Source organism: Clarias gariepinus, chromosome 17 (genome assembly GCF_024256425.1).
Source record: "Clarias gariepinus isolate MV-2021 ecotype Netherlands chromosome 17, CGAR_prim_01v2, whole genome shotgun sequence".
NCBI lineage: Eukaryota > Metazoa > Chordata > Actinopteri > Siluriformes > Clariidae > Clarias > Clarias gariepinus.
In genome coordinates, this window is record NC_071116.1 from 28,923,641 (window position 1) to 28,944,127 (window position 20,487).

Genomic DNA, 20,487 nt, shown 5'->3' on the forward strand with positions numbered 1-20,487 from the left:
AACCTTCTTTCCTGTAGCTGCTTCCACTGAATTGGTGATCATGGACACTGAGAGACAGACACTGCACAGTCTCTACACTTATACTGCACTGCTTTATCCATTATGCATCTCTGCACTGTTCATAATGTGAAACACTGTTCATTTCATCTATATCTACGGTATTTGGTTCCCATATAAACATGCATATATGTATTAATTATAAACATGCAACTAATTCACTTCTGGTTAAATGCAAACTAGATCTAATTAGTCTTGTACATGTTTTCTTTGCATAATGACAATAATGTTAACTCAGATCCAATCTAATATAATTTAATTTAATCTAAGGAAGCCTTGATCAACCAGACTTTAACAAGAGAGACAGAAAAGAAAGAGATGGAGAGGAAGGGGGAGAAAAAAAGACTTTCATGTCATCTTGAGAGTTCTGTCGAGTTTCACGCTCAGAGGGCGTCAGGAGCAGGGTGACGAATACGGCTTGTCCTTAACGGCTTTCTGCGCTCCTTCTAGAACTTCTCGCTGAGATGTCAAGCTTGCACCGGGGAGTGATTTCACATGCTTTAATGTGACGTGTCTGAAACGAGCCTCAGCAACGGCGTGCAGAGAAATGGAGCTGAACTAATAATCCTAGACGTCTTCACCATCAGACCACAATCAGGACCAGACATTTGGCCGTACGCATCAGCAGGAGCGCCCCTTAATTCTCTGATTTATGCTGGAAAACCTTCATCAACAAGATATTCAAGGTGCTTTAAATAATGTTATATAACACCAGGAGCATTTTCAGAGCATGTAGACCATTATTTAGCCTTGGAGTTGTCTGCAAATTAGATTTTTTTTTTTTTATAAATTCTGTGTAAAACCTTCATCCATGAGAAATACAAAGTGTTTTATGCAATATTATAAAGCGCTGGGCCGATCTCGAAGCGCAGGGTGCGTTCATACAGGGCGCTTAAAATGAACTTTTTGACATTTTTTTAAAACTCAATTCTTGGCGTTATATTGTAAAAAACATGAGTCATAAAAACTACAAAAGGTTTATATAATATGATAAAGCCTCAAGAGCAATCCAACAGCATATGGTGAATTAATTTGACCTAAAATTGTCTGTTTAAAAAAAAATTCTTTTTAAAAATTTAATCAGCGAGTAATACAAGGTTTAGGTGTTTACTTGCCTTAAAAGTTTTCTTTTTTTAATCTCTGTTTTAAATAATATAAATAGTCACTTGAACATAAAGTCAGGTTCATATGTATTTGGACAGTAAAACAATTTCATCTCTTCCGGGTTTGGTTCCCACCGCGGGTCTGTGAGCATGAAGTTTCCATGTTTTCCCTGTGCTTTGTGGTTTTTCTCCGGGGACTCACAATCCAAAGGCATGCAGATTAGGCTAATTCCCAAATTGCTCAGAGTGTGTGAATGAATGTGTGTGTATGTGTGTGTGTGTTTGTGTGCATATGCCCTGCGATGGATTGGCACATCGTCCAAGGTGTACCCCGCCTCGTGCCCCAAGTATCTTCAGATATGCTCCCGACCCCCCGTGACCCCGGATAAAGCGGTTCTAGGCGACGATGAGAGAGTGTGTAAACCAACACGAAGGATTTGAAATAGTTTTTAGCTTAATTTAAGAGTTTTTAAAACCCACATTAATTGTTTAGCAACTGAAGAAAAGGCTGATATCAGTGTCATGGATTTTTGTTTAGATTTTTTTGTTTTTAGATTAGATTCAACTTTATTGTCATACATGTAGTGTACAAAGCCGATAAAATGCAGGTATCATCCAACCAGAAGTGCATAAGTGGCCTATTTACAGTGAATGACAATGTTGTAAGTCAGAGTCTGGGTGAGAGAGATTAATGTACAAGTGCAGTGGGTAAAAGGTGCAGTAGGTCATAAAAACAGGTATATTAAAGTTTGGAAGTGGTTAAAAATCTTCAATGTGGTACATTATTGGTATATAATCATGTTTTAAAGCGCATCACATCACAGAATTATGGCATAAGTGTGTGTGTGTGTGTGTGTGTGTGTGTGTGTGTGTGTGTGCAGAAGAACTGATAGAGCTTCTCATGTACAGATGGATAATGATCCAAGACGTACTGCAAAAGCAACCCAGGGCAAAGAGCTGGAATATTAATAAAAAAGCCGAGTCGGTCATCCGAGCTCAAACCCAACTGAGCTACTTTTTGAGTTAATGCGATATTTTTGTTAATGCCGACTTTAAATCGAAGCTGTAAGTCTCCACTTCAGTCACGCACAAATCAGTGAAAACTGCGTCGCTGTCCAAATACTTATGGACCTGGCTGAAAAGGAGATTAAACCACCAAGCCTGTCTTATTTTTACTTTTAATAAAACTAAAATATTGGCATCCAGCCAGGCTGGGGGAACATATAAGGATCCAGGGATGTCTTGTCTCTTTTATTTGTTGCATCAGACAGCAAATCTAAAAAATATTCCTATGATGCGTCAGACAGCATGATCGCCTGAAGCACGAGGAAAGAAACAATCCTAGAAAACATTGTGGGTTTTTTTTAGATATTCACCTGTAGATCTCTGACTCATTTTTTTACCACCCTGTCAAAAATGTGGTCTGAGCCTTGAGCAACCAAACACACTCCTTCACCTCCTCCTCCTCCTCCATCATCCGAAATCACCAAATATAACTCCTGCATTAAGGCCAGACATCCCAGTGGCAACCCTGCATCGCTGAGTGTTTTCAAGCAAAATCAATTAGCATAAAACAGACTAATGAACAGGGGATGAGATCTGGCCGTGAGGCGATCGTCAGCGTATGAGGTGGTGAGTCAGAAATTTGTGTCACTTACTTTCTCCTGGTAGTGAATGTAGGAGGCCGCTTCAGGGCCCAGATACTTCACCAGGCTGCTAATGACGGCATCGCGTCTGTCCTCCGTCTAAAAGGAAGCAAGAACAGAGCAGCTTTGTTTTAGTCATGAAGACGATGACAGCAGCAGCCCTAACGGGAAATATGAGACACCGCAATGAGCAAAGACGAGGTGCTGAATACGTGTTCGGTTCTGGATTGTGATTGGTCACAAGGATTTTTTTTTTATATAGAAATAAAAAAAAACCTTTTGCCTGTATGTTGGTCAGAACTCGCCCTTTCAATTGTATCTTTATGTTTCATGCATCGGAGGACCCAAAATCTAGCAGTGATGCACCAGATTATAAACTGCACCTTTTGAACACAATGAAATTAAACATTTGCAGACCTTAGATCTCTGCCTGAAGTTTAATCTGCACCATCAGTGAATCTAAATGTGGAGTAAAAGTGATGTTATGAACAGTTATGTGTGGGATTTAATAATCTACTTTAAAATAATCTACTAATGCGCTACTGTCTCAATGTAAACAAACACCTGCACCAATAGATATTAATTAGAAAAGATAAAGTGAATATTTTTACTGGGATTAGTTCATATTTTCACTTTGGCTGAAATAACAGCGCTGAAGTGGTATAAGTGAATTTTAACACGCTGGAGTGGTTTTAAGACAAAACTTTATCTTTATCCTTTGATCTACTTTTTCCATTTCTCATCTGTGATTCACTCTCCGATTACCGAACAGGGAGTGTATTTGTCTGAGCACCAAAGAAGGACAACTTAGTGTAAACAAGGCGTAAGATACTCAACCTTACAGAATGGGATTTCTTTGTATTAATAAGTTAGACAGAGAGTTCTGCTGTACAGAGAGACACACAGACATGGACGTGGGCTTCAACCTCAAATAATAATAATAATAATAATAATAATAATAATAATATCACTGATTACATTAAAGATCAGCAGATTATTTTTATCTTTAACCTTTTAACTGTTTGTAAAAATTATTTTCCTAAAACATCAGGACACAGTCACATTTCATTCATTTCTTTATGTTTTTTTTTTTATTTATTATTATTATTCAGGCTCCCGTTTCTATAACAGAGTTATTTGTCTAGAAAGTTTAAGAAAGCCATGTTAAATTTCTCCTACACTGTAAATGTTATGAAAATAGAAACGACATTCATTTTGACCGCAGCGCTGAAGCGTCTGTGTAAAATCAAAGCGAGTAAGGTCTTCTCACGCCGGAGTGATTCTACCTAACCTCTTCACATGATCACAGATCTGAAACGCAAACACAAACTGAGAGACGAGAGATCTGACAGTGAGGATTAAAAAGTGAACAAACTGAGCGCTTAACCTTCATAAAAATGAAAAAAAAAAAAAAAAAAGGACCTGCAGAAATCACTCTGCGTGTCCACTCTGTAAACACTGCCAGCGTGTACCGGTGAGCGGAATGCTAATTAGCTGCAGTGCTAGCAGTGCTAAATAATAACGGAAGATGACCAAACGGTTTAGGAGCTTGGACCGAAGCGTGCGTCTTTAAACACACGAGCATGTTGTTGAATATGAATGAAGGCTCTAGAGGAGATCGCGCTATGATGCTGTCAGAATTTGGGGGGCAGTATGGTAGCACTCTGCATGTGTGTGTGTGAATGCAATGAGCAACAGATGAAGCAATATCACACTCGGTCAGAACACACGCTGAAGTTTCCCGCACTGATAATTAACAGGATGAAGAGTTTAGTGAACTTTCCTCTACTTTTGTTCCACTCAAGTTTTTCATGAAGGGAGATGTGCCTGGTGTCTGAACCCGTACAGAAATGTCATGTATGGACATGTGGGAAATTTTTCAAAATTATTCTTCTGGCCATAAAAAAGTCCCCATTTCAGTCGAGTCAAATTATTGGGCGGAATCGAGCAAAGAAAGAAATGTGGTCAGTATAATGATCACTTAAACGGAAAAACTCACAGGATTGGGACTAAACAGCTGTGTGTCCATAAGAAAACAACTTGTTAGTGAGACTCATTGGAAAAAAGGCTTCTGTTTGCTAGGGAGCAGAAAGATTGGACATCGGAGCGATGGAACAAGGTCATGTGGCTCATCTGATGAGTCCAGACTGACCCTATCCCAGAGTGATGGGTAAGGGTAAGTCAGGGTAAGAAGGAAAGCGCATGAAGTGATGCACCCATCATGCATAGTGTCCACTGTACGAGCCTCTGGAGACAGTGTTATGTTCTGGGGTTGATCAGTTACTCAGGTCTAGACTCAGCAACGTTATGGGGCAATAAAATTAAGTCAGCTGATATACTGAATCACCAGGTTATCACATCTATGGAGTTTTCTTACCTGATAGAATGGACATATTCCAGGCCTCTTTGTCTTTGGGCTGTTCCCTTTCAGGGGTCGCCACAGCGAATCATCTGCCTCCATCTAACCCTATCCTCTGCATCCTCTTCTCTCACACCAACTAACTTCATGTCCTCTCTCACTGCATCCATAAATCTCCTCTTTGGTCTTCCTCTAGACCTCCTGCCTGGCAGTTCCAACCTCAGCATCCTTCTACCGATATATTCACCATCTCTCCTCTGAACATGTCCAAACCACCTCAATCTGGCCTTTCTGACTTTATCTTCAAAACATCTAACGTGGGTTGTCCCTCTGATAAACTCATTCTTGATCTTATCCATTCTTGTCACTCCTAAAGAGAACCTCAACATCTTCAGAATTTGTAATATATACAATACAGTTTGTTTGTTTGTTTGTTTTTTACTTATTCAGCGTTTTTCCTTTGAGGTGGGCCTGGCCATATACAGAGCCAATCAAAATAATAGTTTTCTTGTGTATACACAGCAACCACAGTAAGAAATCTACAAGCTGGCACAATCCACAGACACAACAACATGACTCATCATACACTATGAAAACTGAACCTTGCGAAAACCGAACCAAATAAAAATGTTGAGTATAAGGGAGGTTATTATAAGCCACACGTTTTGACAGCAGACTGCGCATGTAGCAAACTGTGGGCGCATCTTAAATCAATCGTTGAACATAATTTACTTTTGCAGTACTTTGATCTCTGTTTGAAGTTTAACCAGCACCATAAGTCAAATCTAAATGTTGAGTAAAAGCGATGTTATGAACATTTATGTGTTGGATTTAATAATCTACTTTAAAATAATCTACTAATAAGCAATTTCTCAATGTAAACAAACACCTGCACCAATAGATATTAATTAAAAAAGCTTAACTAAATATTTTTACTAGGATTAGTTGATATTTTCACTTTGGCTAAAATAACAGCGCTGAAGTGGTATAAGTGAATTTTACCACGCTGGAGTCATTTTAAGAAAAAACTTTATTCGATTTACTTTTTCCATTTCAATTTCCACTGAATCTGTGATCCACTCTCTGATTACCGAACAGGGAGTGTATTTGACTGACAACGAAAATACAACTTAAAAGCTGAGAGAGGCCTGTAATTTTCATCATGGGTAAACCTTAATTACTTCAAAAATTCAGAAAATCACATTGTAGGATTTTTAAAGAATTTATTCGCAAATCATGGAGGGAAATAATTATTTGGTCACCTACAAACGAGCAAGATTTCAGGCTCTCACAAACCTGTAACTTCCTCCACTCGTTACCTGTATTAATGGCATTTGTTTGAACTCGTTATCAGTATAAAAGACATCTGTCCACCACCTCAAACAGTCACACTCCAAACTCCACTATGGCCAAGACCAAAGAGTTGTCAAAGGACACCAGAAACAAAACTGTAGACCTGCACCAGGCTGGGAAGACTGAATCTGCAATAGGTAAGCAGCTTGGTGTGAAGAAATCACACTCCGCTCCTTCCGCGTGCGCCAGCTAACAGACGCCCCTGATTGGCTGTAGAGCCGTAATTAATGTGAGAGCGCAGGTACCAATCATCCCTCCCACCTGAGAGAGCTCGGCCAATCAGCTCTCTCTGTGCCTCCGGCTGTGAGAGGAAAACAGCATTACCCGTGGTTCGAAAGAGCGATCCCCGGATGATAGGGCGAGCGCTTTACCACTGCACCACTCGGAGGCCCAGGTCCGTCTGAAGGTTGCTAGAGAGCATTTGGATGATCCAGAAGAAGATTGGGAGACTGTCATATGGTCAGATGAAACCAAAATAGAACTTCGTGTTTGGAAAAGAAAGAATGCTGAGTTGCATCCAAAATACACCATACCTACTGTGAAGCATGGGGGTGGAAACATCATTCTTTGGGGCTGTTTTTCGGCAAAGGGACCAGGATGACTGTTCCGTGTAAAGGAAACAATGAATAAGGCCATGTATCGTGAGATTTTGAGTGAAAACCTCCTTCCATCAGCGAGGGCATTGAAGATGAATCGTGGCTGGGTCTTTCAGCATGACAATGATACCAAACACACCGCCCGGGCATTGAAGGAGTGGCTTCGTAAGAAGCATTTCAAGGTCCTGAAGTGGCCTAGTGGCTGTCTCCAGATCTCAACCCCATAGAAAATCTTTGGAGGGAGTTGAGAGTCCGTGTTGCCCAGCGACAGCCCCAAAACATCACTGGTCTAGAGGAGATCTGCATGGAGGAACGGGCTAAAATACCAGCAACAGTGTGTGAAAACCTTGTGAAGACTTACAGAAAATGTTTGACCTCTGTCATTGCCAACAGGGTATACAACAAAGTATTGAGATTTTTTAATTTTGTAATAAATACTGATTTTTCACCATAATTTGCAAATATGTTCTTTAAAAATCCTACAATGTGATTTTGTTTCCTTATTTTGTCTCTCATAATTAAGATATACCTATGATGAAACTTACAGGCCTCTCTCATCTCTTTAAGTGGGAGAACTTGCAAAATTGGTGGCTGAATAAATACTTTTTTGATATATATTGATATATATTTATAATTTAAAAGAATCACAGATCATTTATTGACATTCTGAACATGTTGACAGCTGAAAAAAAAAATCCTTTCGTGACTCATGTCCAACAGTGTACAATAAAAACTGGCAGTATTTCATAAATGAACCTACTTAAAACTACTAAAGAAAACTACATTATTGATAACTTGAAAACAATTCATACTTGAGATTAAAATCTAAAAGCAAAGCTATTAAGCACAGAGCACCAAAATCATGGAGAATGGAATCAGTCAGTGAGGTAGGAAATTCATAAGTCTCACAGCCTCTGGGAAGGAGCTGGCTTTAAGCCTTGATGTACAGGCTTTGATGCTTCACATCCTTCTGCCTGAGAAGAGGAGTGTGAATAGTCTGTATGCAGGGTGGGTGGGATTCTTTATAATGCAGGACTTTACTACCCACTGCAGGGTCTCCCTGTCAGCATCAAAGTCAATACCAAACTAGACTGTAGTACAGAAAGTAAGGACGCTTTGCACCACACACCTGTAGAATGTTATTAGGACGAGATACTGAGGCAAGCACACTTCATCTTCACATTCCCCAAGAAAAAAGGTCAGTTGGTCAGTCTTTAATATAATGCTTGCTGTGTTATTGGCCCACATAAGAACAGTGGAAATGTTCACCCCCAGATATTTAAAACTGGAGAACATTTCCACAATAATCTTCTTCATCTTCTGCACACTGATGCAGAGGTTATTTGCACCACACCAGTTCTACAGTTTTCCCCCTCCAATTTGTCCACAGATTTGTCATTTTGCAAACTTCGTGATATGACTGCTCAGACTCTTGCCGAGCAGTCATACATTAGTAGCGTGTACAGCAGAGGGCTCAGGACATATCCCTGAGGGGTGCCGGGGTTGAGGGTAATTGGGAGGAGGATGAGACATCTTAGATTTGAACAGTCTGGGGCATGTTTGTCATAGTCCAGGACCCATTTGTAAAGTCACAGTTTCGATCTAATACTTAAGTCTGCAGGATTATTGTATTAAAGGCTACAACTAAAGTCGAGAAAGAACAGTTCTACATAGGAATCGCTTATCTCCAAATGTGTGAGAGCTACAGTAAGTGGATAACAGATGACACTGGATCAGATGTAAACCAGTCCTTCCTGAAGAGGATACGCATTGATACTGATGGTGTCTAGCATACTCATCATGTATCATCTTTTAAAACCCCCTAAGACCAAGCTTCATCCCATGGGAGGTCAGGCTTTTTGCGCAGCTGCACGTAGACTGTAGAATGCTTTCCCAGAGTATTTGAGAATGCCACTGTTGATGCTCTTAAATCTTGTTTCGAAATGTATCTTTTAATTAGAGTTTTTGGTATAAAATAATTTGTTGCACTTCTGCTGTAAACTATATATAAACATTTCCTTTACGAATGAAAAGTGCATTATAAATAAAATGCATCATTATTGTAATAATTATTATTTTTATTATCATATGCCACTTGACCAGCATTGCAGAGCATTTCATGGCGAGGTGAGAGCCACAGGTTGGTAATCATTCATGAAATTCCATTTTTTAGCTTTTAGGCACAGGGATGGTGGTAGATACAGTATCTTGAGACATATCAGCACCACAGCTTGTAAAAGCAAGGTGTTAACGATGTCATTCGTCACCACAGCAAGTCTTTCAGAGCCCGTTCTGTGTTGTTATCCAGGGCTGCTGCTTTGTGGGGTTAATTCTAAACAAGGGTTACTGAAGCAACCCCTCACATCCTTATTGGACGAACTGAAAGGCGGCTCAACTGGAGGAAGTGCAAGCCTGGTGCTGGAAGAGGTGATGGAAAGCTTTAGGGCATCAGAGAAAGATAGGTCTCTTAGGCATTCAACATTTCTATTGTTGTAGACAGTGATGGTCTAGATGCCTTTCCACATGCTCTGAGGGTCACTGATGGAAAAGTGACCCTGTTTCTGAAGAGTGTACTTTGCCTCTGGCTATTTGGTACTGACCGACAGTTTTCTTTTTTGTTGCTCTCGGTGCAGCTGTATCTCATAACCTGAATGCTGAATCCCGCAGCTTAAGAAGAGACCTCATCTATCCATTCAGCCAGGATATCTGATTGGGTGCATGGTGATCTTCTTGGTTGTTGTGATATCATCATTTCACTTGCTAATATATTGACAAAAACAGATTTCACATCTCCCGTCTATCGGTGTACACACGGACTAACATGTTGTTTTCCCCTGGATGCTATAGTATGGATATGCTGGTAAACCCAGGGCAAAATGTCCATCAATTTCACATGGATAAAATTCCCTGCAACCACAAAAAAGCCTCCAGATGCTCATTCTGGAGAGCACAGATATGGTCATGGTAGTGATTGCACTCGGAGGGACAGCTATAATAAACACCACTTTGGACTCCAGGGGCAGGAAGTGTGGTCAGCATTTCAAGTCCTTTCGATCAATGGCTGCTTACTGGAAAATAGTTTGTACACCAGTCTCCACCTCCACATGTTTTCCCCTATAGATAGTTGCAGTTGGCTTGAAGAGGAATAGCCTGTTAATCTGATAAGCTGAATCTGGAATGTTATTTAGCCATGTTTCCGTTAAGAGAAACTCACAGCAATTCCTCATTTCCCTATGGCTGTTCAGTCGGGGTCACACTAAGTCCATATTGTTGTCAAGTGATGGAACATTAGACAAAACAAGAATTGAAAATGTAAGGGGATTTTTTTCACCCTGGCTAACGGACCTGCGGGTTTACCTTCTTCTGCCTCTGTGCACACTGCTTCCTCCTTCCCCTTAACACATATAAATAACCTTTCTCAGATATATGGATACATACAGTGTACTGTACCTCAATATATCATATTTTATCATACCTTTATCAGTGTACGTTAGCTACAACAGCTAATGTGACTAATGTAAATTAAAGACATCTACAGTAAACAGTGATAGCAAATAGGGTCAATGAGGGACGCAGGGGCCCCTCTTAAAGTTAGGCAGAGAAGTATGCTACATTAACATGTAATTATTTAACATAATAATTAGTGAAATAAATTCATTTAGTCACAATAATCCGCTGTATTTTTTAATTTAATTTATTTATAATAAAAAAAATCTATAAACTGTATAACGTTCATTTGTGTTCGTGTACGCGGGTCGTCGGGCAAACGAGTGTTTGTACACTTTTAAAAAAGCATGTGATTTGAGGCTGAGCTCTAATTGGATTTTTTCAAATCATCCTTGGGGCGCAGCACAAAAAGTTAAAGAGCTTGGACCAGATCGACCTGATCTTCTAATTAAGCAGCAGTCAAGTGATCACGGCCGCACTTACACTCGGTGCTTTTCCAGCACTTCTTATGGCAAGTGGAGCTGGTTGACTGAGTGCGATGTGAGTCATGCCTTTATTTATACTAGTAGTAATGATGCTTAACCACCTGATAAATGGCGATTTACAGGCGATTATTAAATGTTTAATTTTAATTTTATTTGCGCCCCTTGGAGTGCCTACTCAAAAATAATAATAATAATTTTAAAAATATATATTTTATTGAATTTAATTTAAACAAGTATGTGGGCACTTGTTCCACACAGATAAAACGAGTTGCATTAACACAATTAGTTTTTTTACAGCTAGCATGATTCAATTTTTTTTTTTTCAAATCTCTGGAATTTTTTTTTTTAAACTTAGTCCACTTATACAAGATCAGGATCAAACTCACTATGTTATTATACCAAACATAAGTTAATAAAGTTAATGTAATACTATAGCCATTAGGTCCTGTCAGTGCCAACATCCTAACGAGATTTAATAACATAATTGGATCATGTTGGAAATTAGTAAATTAGATTTTGTGTATGCAGTGAAATCATGGTTTAAGGAGAGACCTAATATTGTTATGTAAACTATACATAATGCTTTCTGTTAAATCTGACTGACTATGTATTTTTTGTTTTTAACTTATTTGTTTTTAGCATAGAATGGCCTCGTTAACTCTGAGCTCAGGATCTGAAATAAACTTGAAACGGCCGCTCGGAATATCAGCATCGTTTCTTTCCTTTGGCTTTATTTTGTAGATTGACCATTTGTAGATTGTTTTTTTTACTCTGGTTTGCCATCATTTTTTTTTTCCTTTGGCTTACACTGTAATGTTCTATGGATTAACATACAGATATCCAGTTAGATTCTATTTTCAAAGATAAAAAAAAAAAATTGCATAAGGAGGTGTCTCAGTGTGTGTTATCTGTTACTTGTCTACATTTTGTTGTTCTGTATTTTGATTTTGTTTCCCGAGTAATTTTTCCTCATATAACAGGTAATAAAAAAAAAAAAACAGCAGAATATTTCCAAACACATAAAAACAAAGCATTAAAAATACGACTGACTTCAGACTGCGGTTCAGACTAAAATCCCAGAGGTACTCAGATAATAATTAATGCTAATGCAGTCAGAATGGAGCTTTCTGTCTCGTCTGGTGAAAGGGTGTACATTTGTTTTTGTTTTGGTTCAGTGTTTCCGTTTCCCAACTGAATCAAGCAGTTAATTTAAGGTTTTAAGATTTTCAAACCTTCGACTCCTCTCAGTGCTGATCTGATGATGGGGTTGGGGTGACGGTGTGATAAAAGGGCAGATTAATTTAACATGCTTCACTAAAAACACACATGGCGTACACCGAACGTGTTGAAAGTCGCCTCTTCGGGGAGGTCTCCTGACAGCCGAATATGGCGACTGCCTCCATTTTCACTTCGTCACTTTCATCGTGTAAATATTACTTGATGCCTCTGAACTGTATGAAGCTGCAAACCTCTGGGACGAACCCCAAAATCCCCCCCACGCAGTTTATAACACTGCTCTCTCTCTCTCTCTCTCTCTCTCTCTCTCATATTGTCACCTTCTCCCTCTCTGTCTCTCACCTCTCGGCTGTTCCAGTAACAGTTCTGAACTCCGGCGATGAATCCCACAAGCGCCGGGCTCCCACTGGGACTGGTGGCGTCAAAGGTGACCGAGAAAGGGCAATGTAGAGACGGATGTGCCACGATCTCTCCAGAAAAGCCTTTCTGCTTCCAAAACGCCTGTAATAGTCAAGACAGATACATGTTTCAGCATTTATGAACATTCAAAATACAATACTGGATTAATTGATGTGTAATTTAACAAAATCCTAGCAGAATTTCACTACAGAAACTAGTGTTTCTTAGTGACTTTATGCAAAGAGCATAAACAGAGACAATAGTCCGGCCTATTGACTTGCAAAAAAAGTTGGCATCTGCTAATAGAAGCAAAAGCATCTTTGTTTTTAACGTCCAATGTTTTATTGTAGCAATGGGGTAGCACTAAATCATAATTATTGGCACCTTTGGTTTACTACTACTACTAAGATGTTATTTGGTGTTTATTAGTGTGGGATTAAAATGATTATGCTAATGCTAATAGCTAACAAGTTATTAAAAGCAGTATTTCTAATTATTAATAAAAGTATAACTTTTCAATTGCAGGTAGTCCCTGAGTTCCATCCCGGGAGTGCGTTCTTACGTTTGATTTGTTCTTATGTCTGACAAAGTAAATTATGTACAATTTCGACACAGATTTACAATGTAAAGCATACGTACCAAACCAATTGACTAAATCTGTCCCCTCTCACAACACCGCTATTATGTGGCCAAAAAATTTAACAGTGCCTAAGGAAATTAATCTCACACAAATATAACACCGTTGTCAGAGCTGTTTTCCACTGTATTGGACTGTGAACTCTGTTTTGTTGATGCTTTTCTGAAATTAGGATTATTCACCATCAGGACAGATTTATAGGATTGATATTTTCTATAGCGGACTGATTCACTCAAACTTCTTATTTCTCAGGCTTCAGACATTTTATACATATACTTACACACTGAAAATATTGTATATAATTGTAAAAATTTAGTATCCGGTGCACTGCAGTGTCTATTGTATGTACAATACATGTGAGCTACTTCCGTGATTTTAAAGTCCATTCATATCTGCAGAACTTTTTTGTACTAAAAATTGTTGCAATATGTTAAAAGTGAACATTGAGCAATAATTTTTAGGTTCTACCCAGGGCTCGATTTGAGGAGGGAAGTGGTGGGAACATCCCCTCTGTTATACCACCATCTGACCTGAAAACCTGTCTGATAGGCAAACACTTTTATTTCTATGTTTTGTGTGTGTGTGTGTAAAAACACTGATTGACTGTATGTTTTCCTTTTCTTAAAGACTTCTTTATGGGTTAATTTGGTTGACGTGAAAAACCTTTCTGACTCTAATTTGTAAAAAGATAAACAACTGAAAAACTTTAGCTTCATAAGGTTTCTAGTCATTAATAAGAAGTAATGAGAAATAATTCCCAGTTCTACCAAACACCTAGCGTGTTATACACACACTCAGAGAAATGAAGTTCCTCAGCGGGTTCTTAAAGGCTGGATGGACAGCTAAGAACTCTCTAGTCTTTTAAAGTGTTCTTCCTGGAAATCTGTTTGACTGGTAAACAAGTTTTGTAGAGCTCCAGGTGAAGCCATCTGTGGAAACTAAGACTCAATTATCTTATTAATTAACTAAGAACTCATTGCCTAAGTACCCTTGAAGAACCCATTTTTCTAAGAAAGTTTGTAGTACTGTAGCACAAACCTTCCTATTTAATACATTAAACCAGTTATTTTAGGCTCTTACATTAAAGGTGTGAGGGTACTTTTTTTTACAGAAATATTCTTCTGATAGCAAGAGTTCCAGTAAAAGTAGAACCAAAGAACTGAAGATTGGAATAGATATTTAACCCTTTGGACACTTTGCAAAAATTACAGTTATGTGTAATTATTTAAAACCATGAATAAAAACAGTATTTAGTATAGGTTGAAATAGACCTCTTATGTTTTTTAGTTATTGTAACCTCGTGCACAAAATAAGATTACTTGCCTGTAAATTATTAGAAACAAATCTCGGGACTTAACATGGTTTGATTCACGGTAAGAAGAAATTTTTGTAAATTTTGAGTCGATTTTTCTCTTTACTTTCCCCCTTTAAGCACGCCTAAAAGTTTTCTCCATCTTCATTTGGATTGTTAGAAAGAGAACATTCTCATCAGTCCTCATATAAAACGTACAATTTTGCATAAATCCATGCATTTATAATTGTTCATTCTCATTATCTCTGTCCGTGAATGCACAATGTGTGCTGAGCTCGTTACATAATCGCAACTCTTGCCATTACTTTCTAAACAATGTTAAATCCCTTTCTCCTAAACTTCATCGAATGCAAACGCATCTATATAAGCGCCGTATACATTTGACACACAAGAACTCGTTTACTCTGGGAGTCTTAGTGATGTTCGTTTTGTCTGAAATGAAAGAAATCATTACCAAATTCAGAGCACGCTTTCCTTCAGCCGCTAACGCAGGGAAAAAAACTTCATAAATAACTGATGAGTCATAAGCGTGCTAAGCTTCTCTGATAAACACTCGTGTAATCAGACTTTAATGGGAAATGACTAATGTAGGGTAAAGAACATTTACAGCCTGTTAAACACTGAACCATAAAATCTGGAGTAAAAATGCTTTTAGAAAGAATTTCATATCCGCCTTCACATTGTAATCATAGTTTTTGTTATATATTTTGTGTTCTCATTTTGAGTGGGCCGCGATATGACAAGAATAGTATATTGTGATATTTAAATATACGCCACATCTAAATTGGATGGGAAAATTTCAGAATTTAAAAGAAAATAATTTGAAGGAAATCTATGAAAAGTTTAATGATGCTTTTAATTTAATGTCTACAAAATTACTTACAAATGAAAAAGAAACAAATTGATAACGTTTTATTGTTACAGTTAGGTTGTTTTTGTTCTACATTTTTACATCTGATTTCGTAAAAAATTACATTTTTATAAAATTTTATTTTATTAAAATAAACATTTTATAAAATTTAAATAAAATTTAATTAAAAGCTTGCCTGTAATATCTCACAAAAGTATTATTGTGATATTAAAATTATATCAACCCTACAACTAATGAGGAAAGTCAGGGTACAGAGGATTTTTAATGATACAGTAACTTCATAATAAATTGTATTTGTACTTAATCATCAAAAAATCATATTGAAGGAAAAAAATATAAAAGAATATATAAAAAATCAACGTATTCAGTGTCGTGGCAGCCTGGAGCCTAACCCAGGAGACTTAGGGCACCAGAAGGGGTAGACCCTGGACGGGGTGTCAATCCATTGCAGGGACACATTCAGTCACACACTACTGGCAATTTGGAAAGGCCAGTTAGCCCAACCTGCATGTCTTTGTACTGTGGGAGGAAACCGGAGTACCCCGAGGAAACCTGTGTTCTTCAAGCACAGGGAGAACATGCAAACTCCATGCACACAGACCCCAAAGCAGGAATCGAACCCAGACCCTGAAGGTGCGAGGCGACAGTGCTAACCACTAACCCACTGTGTCGCCGTTAACAGATTCATTAATAAAAATAAAAAAAAATTCAAGAATTAAAAAGGGGGGAAATTTATAATTAAGCTCTTTTATAAAAATTTACTTTTGAATTCACATTGGTCTCTATTGCATGTGCAAATTTCTCTTTTTTTACCTCTTGCTCTTCAGATTAATCTTTCGGTCGTGACGTTCACAGTGTTTCTGGAGGATAAAAAAGGTGGCGAGACCCTCCTCCAGCTCAGGGATCAGCTCCGCCCATGAGACAGTTTTTAATATTGTTTCTGAGTGAAGTGACACTGGCTATCATTTATTTACAGTAGAACTGTGTGTGTGTGTGTGTGTGTGTGTGCATCTGTGTTAAACATTTCACATCTGTCTGCTTTCTCAATTTTGTGAAAGTTTTGTAAAAATAAATCTCAGGAGTGAATCTTAAAGCTTTACGTGTTACTGTTGTAAAGTTCTGGTGTGTTCTGCTTACTTGTTGAATTAAGGGGCTAACCGGTTAAATCTGGTCTGATTTCATAAAACTTACTATACAGATTGACTTTGTGTGTGTGCGCGCATGTGTGTAAATAAAAGAATGTTATTTTACATTTCATATTTCATATCCTCAATTTAACCTGCGTAATAAAATTTGAAACGTGAGCTGAAAAGAGAAAAGCAAAAAACAGGAGAAGAATACGGAGAGAAGAAGAGATGAATCAGACAGACAGACAGATGGGCCAGACAGTTTCTGATTGATGTCTCTGGGGAAATGGTATAAAAGATGTAGAGAAGATGGATGTCACTCACTGTAGGATAAGTGATGATAAACTTGGTCATGTGACCCACGGGCATGCACTGTGCCAGACGGCGTCGCTCCAGAGGCAAAGCAGGCTGGTACTCAATCTGAGCTGGAAATGACAAGAAGAGGGCAGAGTCAGGGCTCGGGGCTTAATATATTTGCTTAAAATATCACTTCTGTTAAATGTAGATCGAGGCGAGGTCATGTGATTGTCTCAGTAAGTTTCCCTTACAATTAATGGAAGATCACAGACACCAGAAGAGCATGTGCAAATCATCACATACACAGTGGAGGCTCCTCGACGTTATCTACATACAGTACATGGGCCAATTAAACCTTCCCGGAGCCGAGGCTTAACTTTTGTGGAAAAAGTGGAATTGTGTATCAGATGTGATAAGGATAGTGAAATGGTTCCAGGTTTGACCGGTTACTGAGATAAACGTTGAGACGAGTGTGTTGTGTGATGATTTAAACATGAGCTTTCCACTGATGCTAAACTGCCGTCCATAAACCTCCATGATTTGTAGGCCACATTAGCATCATATCCTGAACGCAAGATTAAAGGAGCAAATCTTATGATATAAAATATCTGAGAGAGAGAGAGAGAGAGAGAGAGAGAGAGAGAGAGAACAAGCTGCCTCTTTCTCTCAGTTCCTCTTTCTGTCTTTCTCTCTCTTTAAGTGAGAGAGACAAAAAGAGAAAGACAGTGGGATAGAGAATGTGCAAGAGAATGATAGAGAGATAGACAGCAGGGAGGAGAGAGAGAGAGAGAGAGAGAGAGAGAGAGCACAGCAGTGACAGAGACGTCAGAGAAACACTGAGACAGAGGGCAAGAGAGAGACAAAGGGAAGGCAAAGACAGAAAGACACACACAGAAGGACAGAATGAGACACAGATAGACAGTAGAGAGAGAGAGAGAGAGAGAGAGAGAGAGAGAGAAGCAAAAGAGAGTGAGTTATTCAGGAAAAGCCAGAAAGATAAAGAACGCAAAGAGAATAAGAAAGATGGTGAGTAAGGTAAAGACAGAAAAAGAGAGAGAGGGGACACATGAGTGGAAGAATCTGCGGAAACTAACTGCGAAAATAGGAAGAGTGAAGTGCCACAGATAGAGAGGCATGATGAAGAGTCAGCAGGGGGAGAGGGAGAGGGAGAGCTGCAGTATGAGGACATTAAGGCGTATGGCGTATGAGAGCGGACGTCTCGCAGCACTCTGATCAGCTCGTCTTATCGATCTGAGTGCCGCGCTCTCTCGTAACACAGCACTCTGCTAAATTGGATGCAATGCCCCAGCGACTGGCTCTCTGTGAAATTACCGATATATATAACAGAGTGTGTGTGATTTAACAGAGTGTGTGTGATTTAACACCGCTACACCAAGCCGCTGCTTAAGAGCCATAATTAAGGCGTACCCATTTACAGAAGACTGATGCTACTCAATACGGTTATGACTGTGTGTCAGGAAACAGCCACGCCGTTCCCATGACCTCGGCTTCCACCTGGCCGAGCATGTTACGCCTTGTTACCCAGAATGCCCGGCTTTCGACTCGATGCACGGCCGCTTACGATCCCTACTGTCACTGCATTCAATACCGGATGTGCGCGGTGTCAATAAACAACTCAGAATAATACTTTAATCATCTAGACCTGTTGTGCAACACGTTAATGTGAAGTAACACACTCTGGGTCATTACATACAGTGTTTTATTTCACTTATACCACAGCAATTAGACTATCAATTAAGTTTTTAATTATGACACATCATCTGTTTCTATTTGCATTTCATGTTAATCCCTGTTAGGGGGAATTCCTAAATTCCAGAATGTGATCCCGAAGTAATTGATACCAAAAGAAATGTTGCCTCTAAGTGGCATGGTGGTAAAAAGCTCATCCAGAGATCGTGTGATGGCCGGGTTCGAATCCCAGGTGACGGCGGAGATCTCTCAGAGGAGAGGGATGGGAGGCACTTAGCGTTTTCACATCAATCACAGCTCTACAGACGATTTTGGGCATCCGTGAGCTCGCGCAAGTTAAAGGAGAGGATAGCAAACAGCTCCTTCCACCTCCCAACGGTGTCTGAGCCAGCGGTTCAAAAAGATGCGGTTGGCTGGCGTCCCAGGACTCAGAGGAAGCAAGTGACTAAAAAATATATAAAACTCCCAGAATGCTCTGCGTGTCGCATGTCACGTTATCACCAACGTATTCACCTACACATTGTTTAGCCTAAATAGCTTGTCTATGTTTAAGTCCATGTTTAAGTTTGCCTTTTTGACTTTTACATCTGATGTCTTATTTGCTCGGTTGCTCCTGTTACCAGATGAGTTTCGCGCAAGAGGAAACCTCAGAGTTGTCCAACGCAGAAACATGCAGTTATTTAAATGACCACTAGAAGCCGATTTCCAAAGTGAGTGTAAGTTAAAATATCCGGCAGAAATAAACGTGTGTGACTTTTGTGCAAAAGAATTAGTTTTGGTCTCCATAGCTAGATTTTCTTATTCATGACAACTGCACAGGAGTGTTACAATTGCATTAGGATATGAAATGATGCCTAATTAGGGATGTGGGTGATTTGACCGCTAGCTGTCTGCTCTGCATCACTGCGGCTAACCACAAGATATGTAGGAGTTGACACGGACGATCACGTAGGGTATGGATGACAAAGTTCAAGAAAATACAAAACGGCGTTAGTATATACAGTAAATGACTCATTTGCTCCTTTATAAATTAACTGGGCTTTGGGCGGAGTCCCCTCCTGCCAAGGTGTAAAAAACTCCAATCGTCGAGCTTCAAAAACACTTTTAAGAACACCTATGGAGGGTTTGTTCAATTCTGTTTATACAATCATGTGTTATCTTTAGCATTAGCCTTTATCCTAGCCATAGCCAAGTCGCTGCAGAGTTCATTATCAGGCTACTGAAGAAACATCGCATCAAAGTCTGACAAGAACTCAAGCCGTGGATGACCTGTCCTTTATGTCGAGGATCGTTAAAGGTGACAAAACAGGTACGACCTAAGATGAAGAAACAGTTTTCACAGTGGAAGAGCCCGTCATCTTCACGGTCGAAAAAGGCGAGGCAGGTCCACAGGTCACCCAAGTCTATGCTCATCATCTTTTTCTTCATTCATTGTGCATCGAGAGTTCATCTCCAGAAGCCAGACCATCAATAGCGAAATCTACTGCCAGGCTTTAAGGCGTCTGAGAGAGGACGTACATCGGAAGCGACAAAATCTGTGGCGCATTTATCTTAAAACTTTTTGATTCTGCCTATACAGAGGTTCAACACTTTTTATTTCCACCAACAGTGAAAATGAAATAAATGGGGAAAATAAAGTTATTTAAGACTTGGCCCTAGACTTCTCTCCAAGTGCTTATTTACGTTACTTTGCTGAGATGGATGACGTGAAAGAAGGACGTTCATATGACAGAAAGACTCTGTAACAGAGGGCCATGTGTCATGGTGAAACGAAAAACTCTGATTATTTGTTTAAGGACACGATCAGTTCATGTGGAGCATCCTTTATGCTTGAGCTGTTACCATAGAAACA

General features: G+C 39.2%; 1 protein-coding gene across 2 annotated transcripts in view; it reads right to left on the reverse strand.

The window, feature by feature from the left end:
* Positions 1 to 20,487, reverse strand: part of si:ch211-127i16.2 (probable flavin-containing monoamine oxidase A) — an 87,407-nt gene that overhangs the window by 26,617 nt on the left and 40,303 nt on the right. For both annotated transcript variants that reach the window (XM_053475971.1, XM_053475972.1), the window contains exons 8-10: positions 16,953 to 17,053; positions 12,625 to 12,783; positions 2,819 to 2,905 (exon numbers count right to left, since the gene is read on the reverse strand). In XM_053475971.1, the coding sequence (XP_053331946.1) occupies positions 2,819 to 2,905; positions 12,625 to 12,783; positions 16,953 to 17,053 (347 nt within the window). The remainder of the gene's footprint in view (positions 1 to 2,818; positions 2,906 to 12,624; positions 12,784 to 16,952; positions 17,054 to 20,487) is intronic.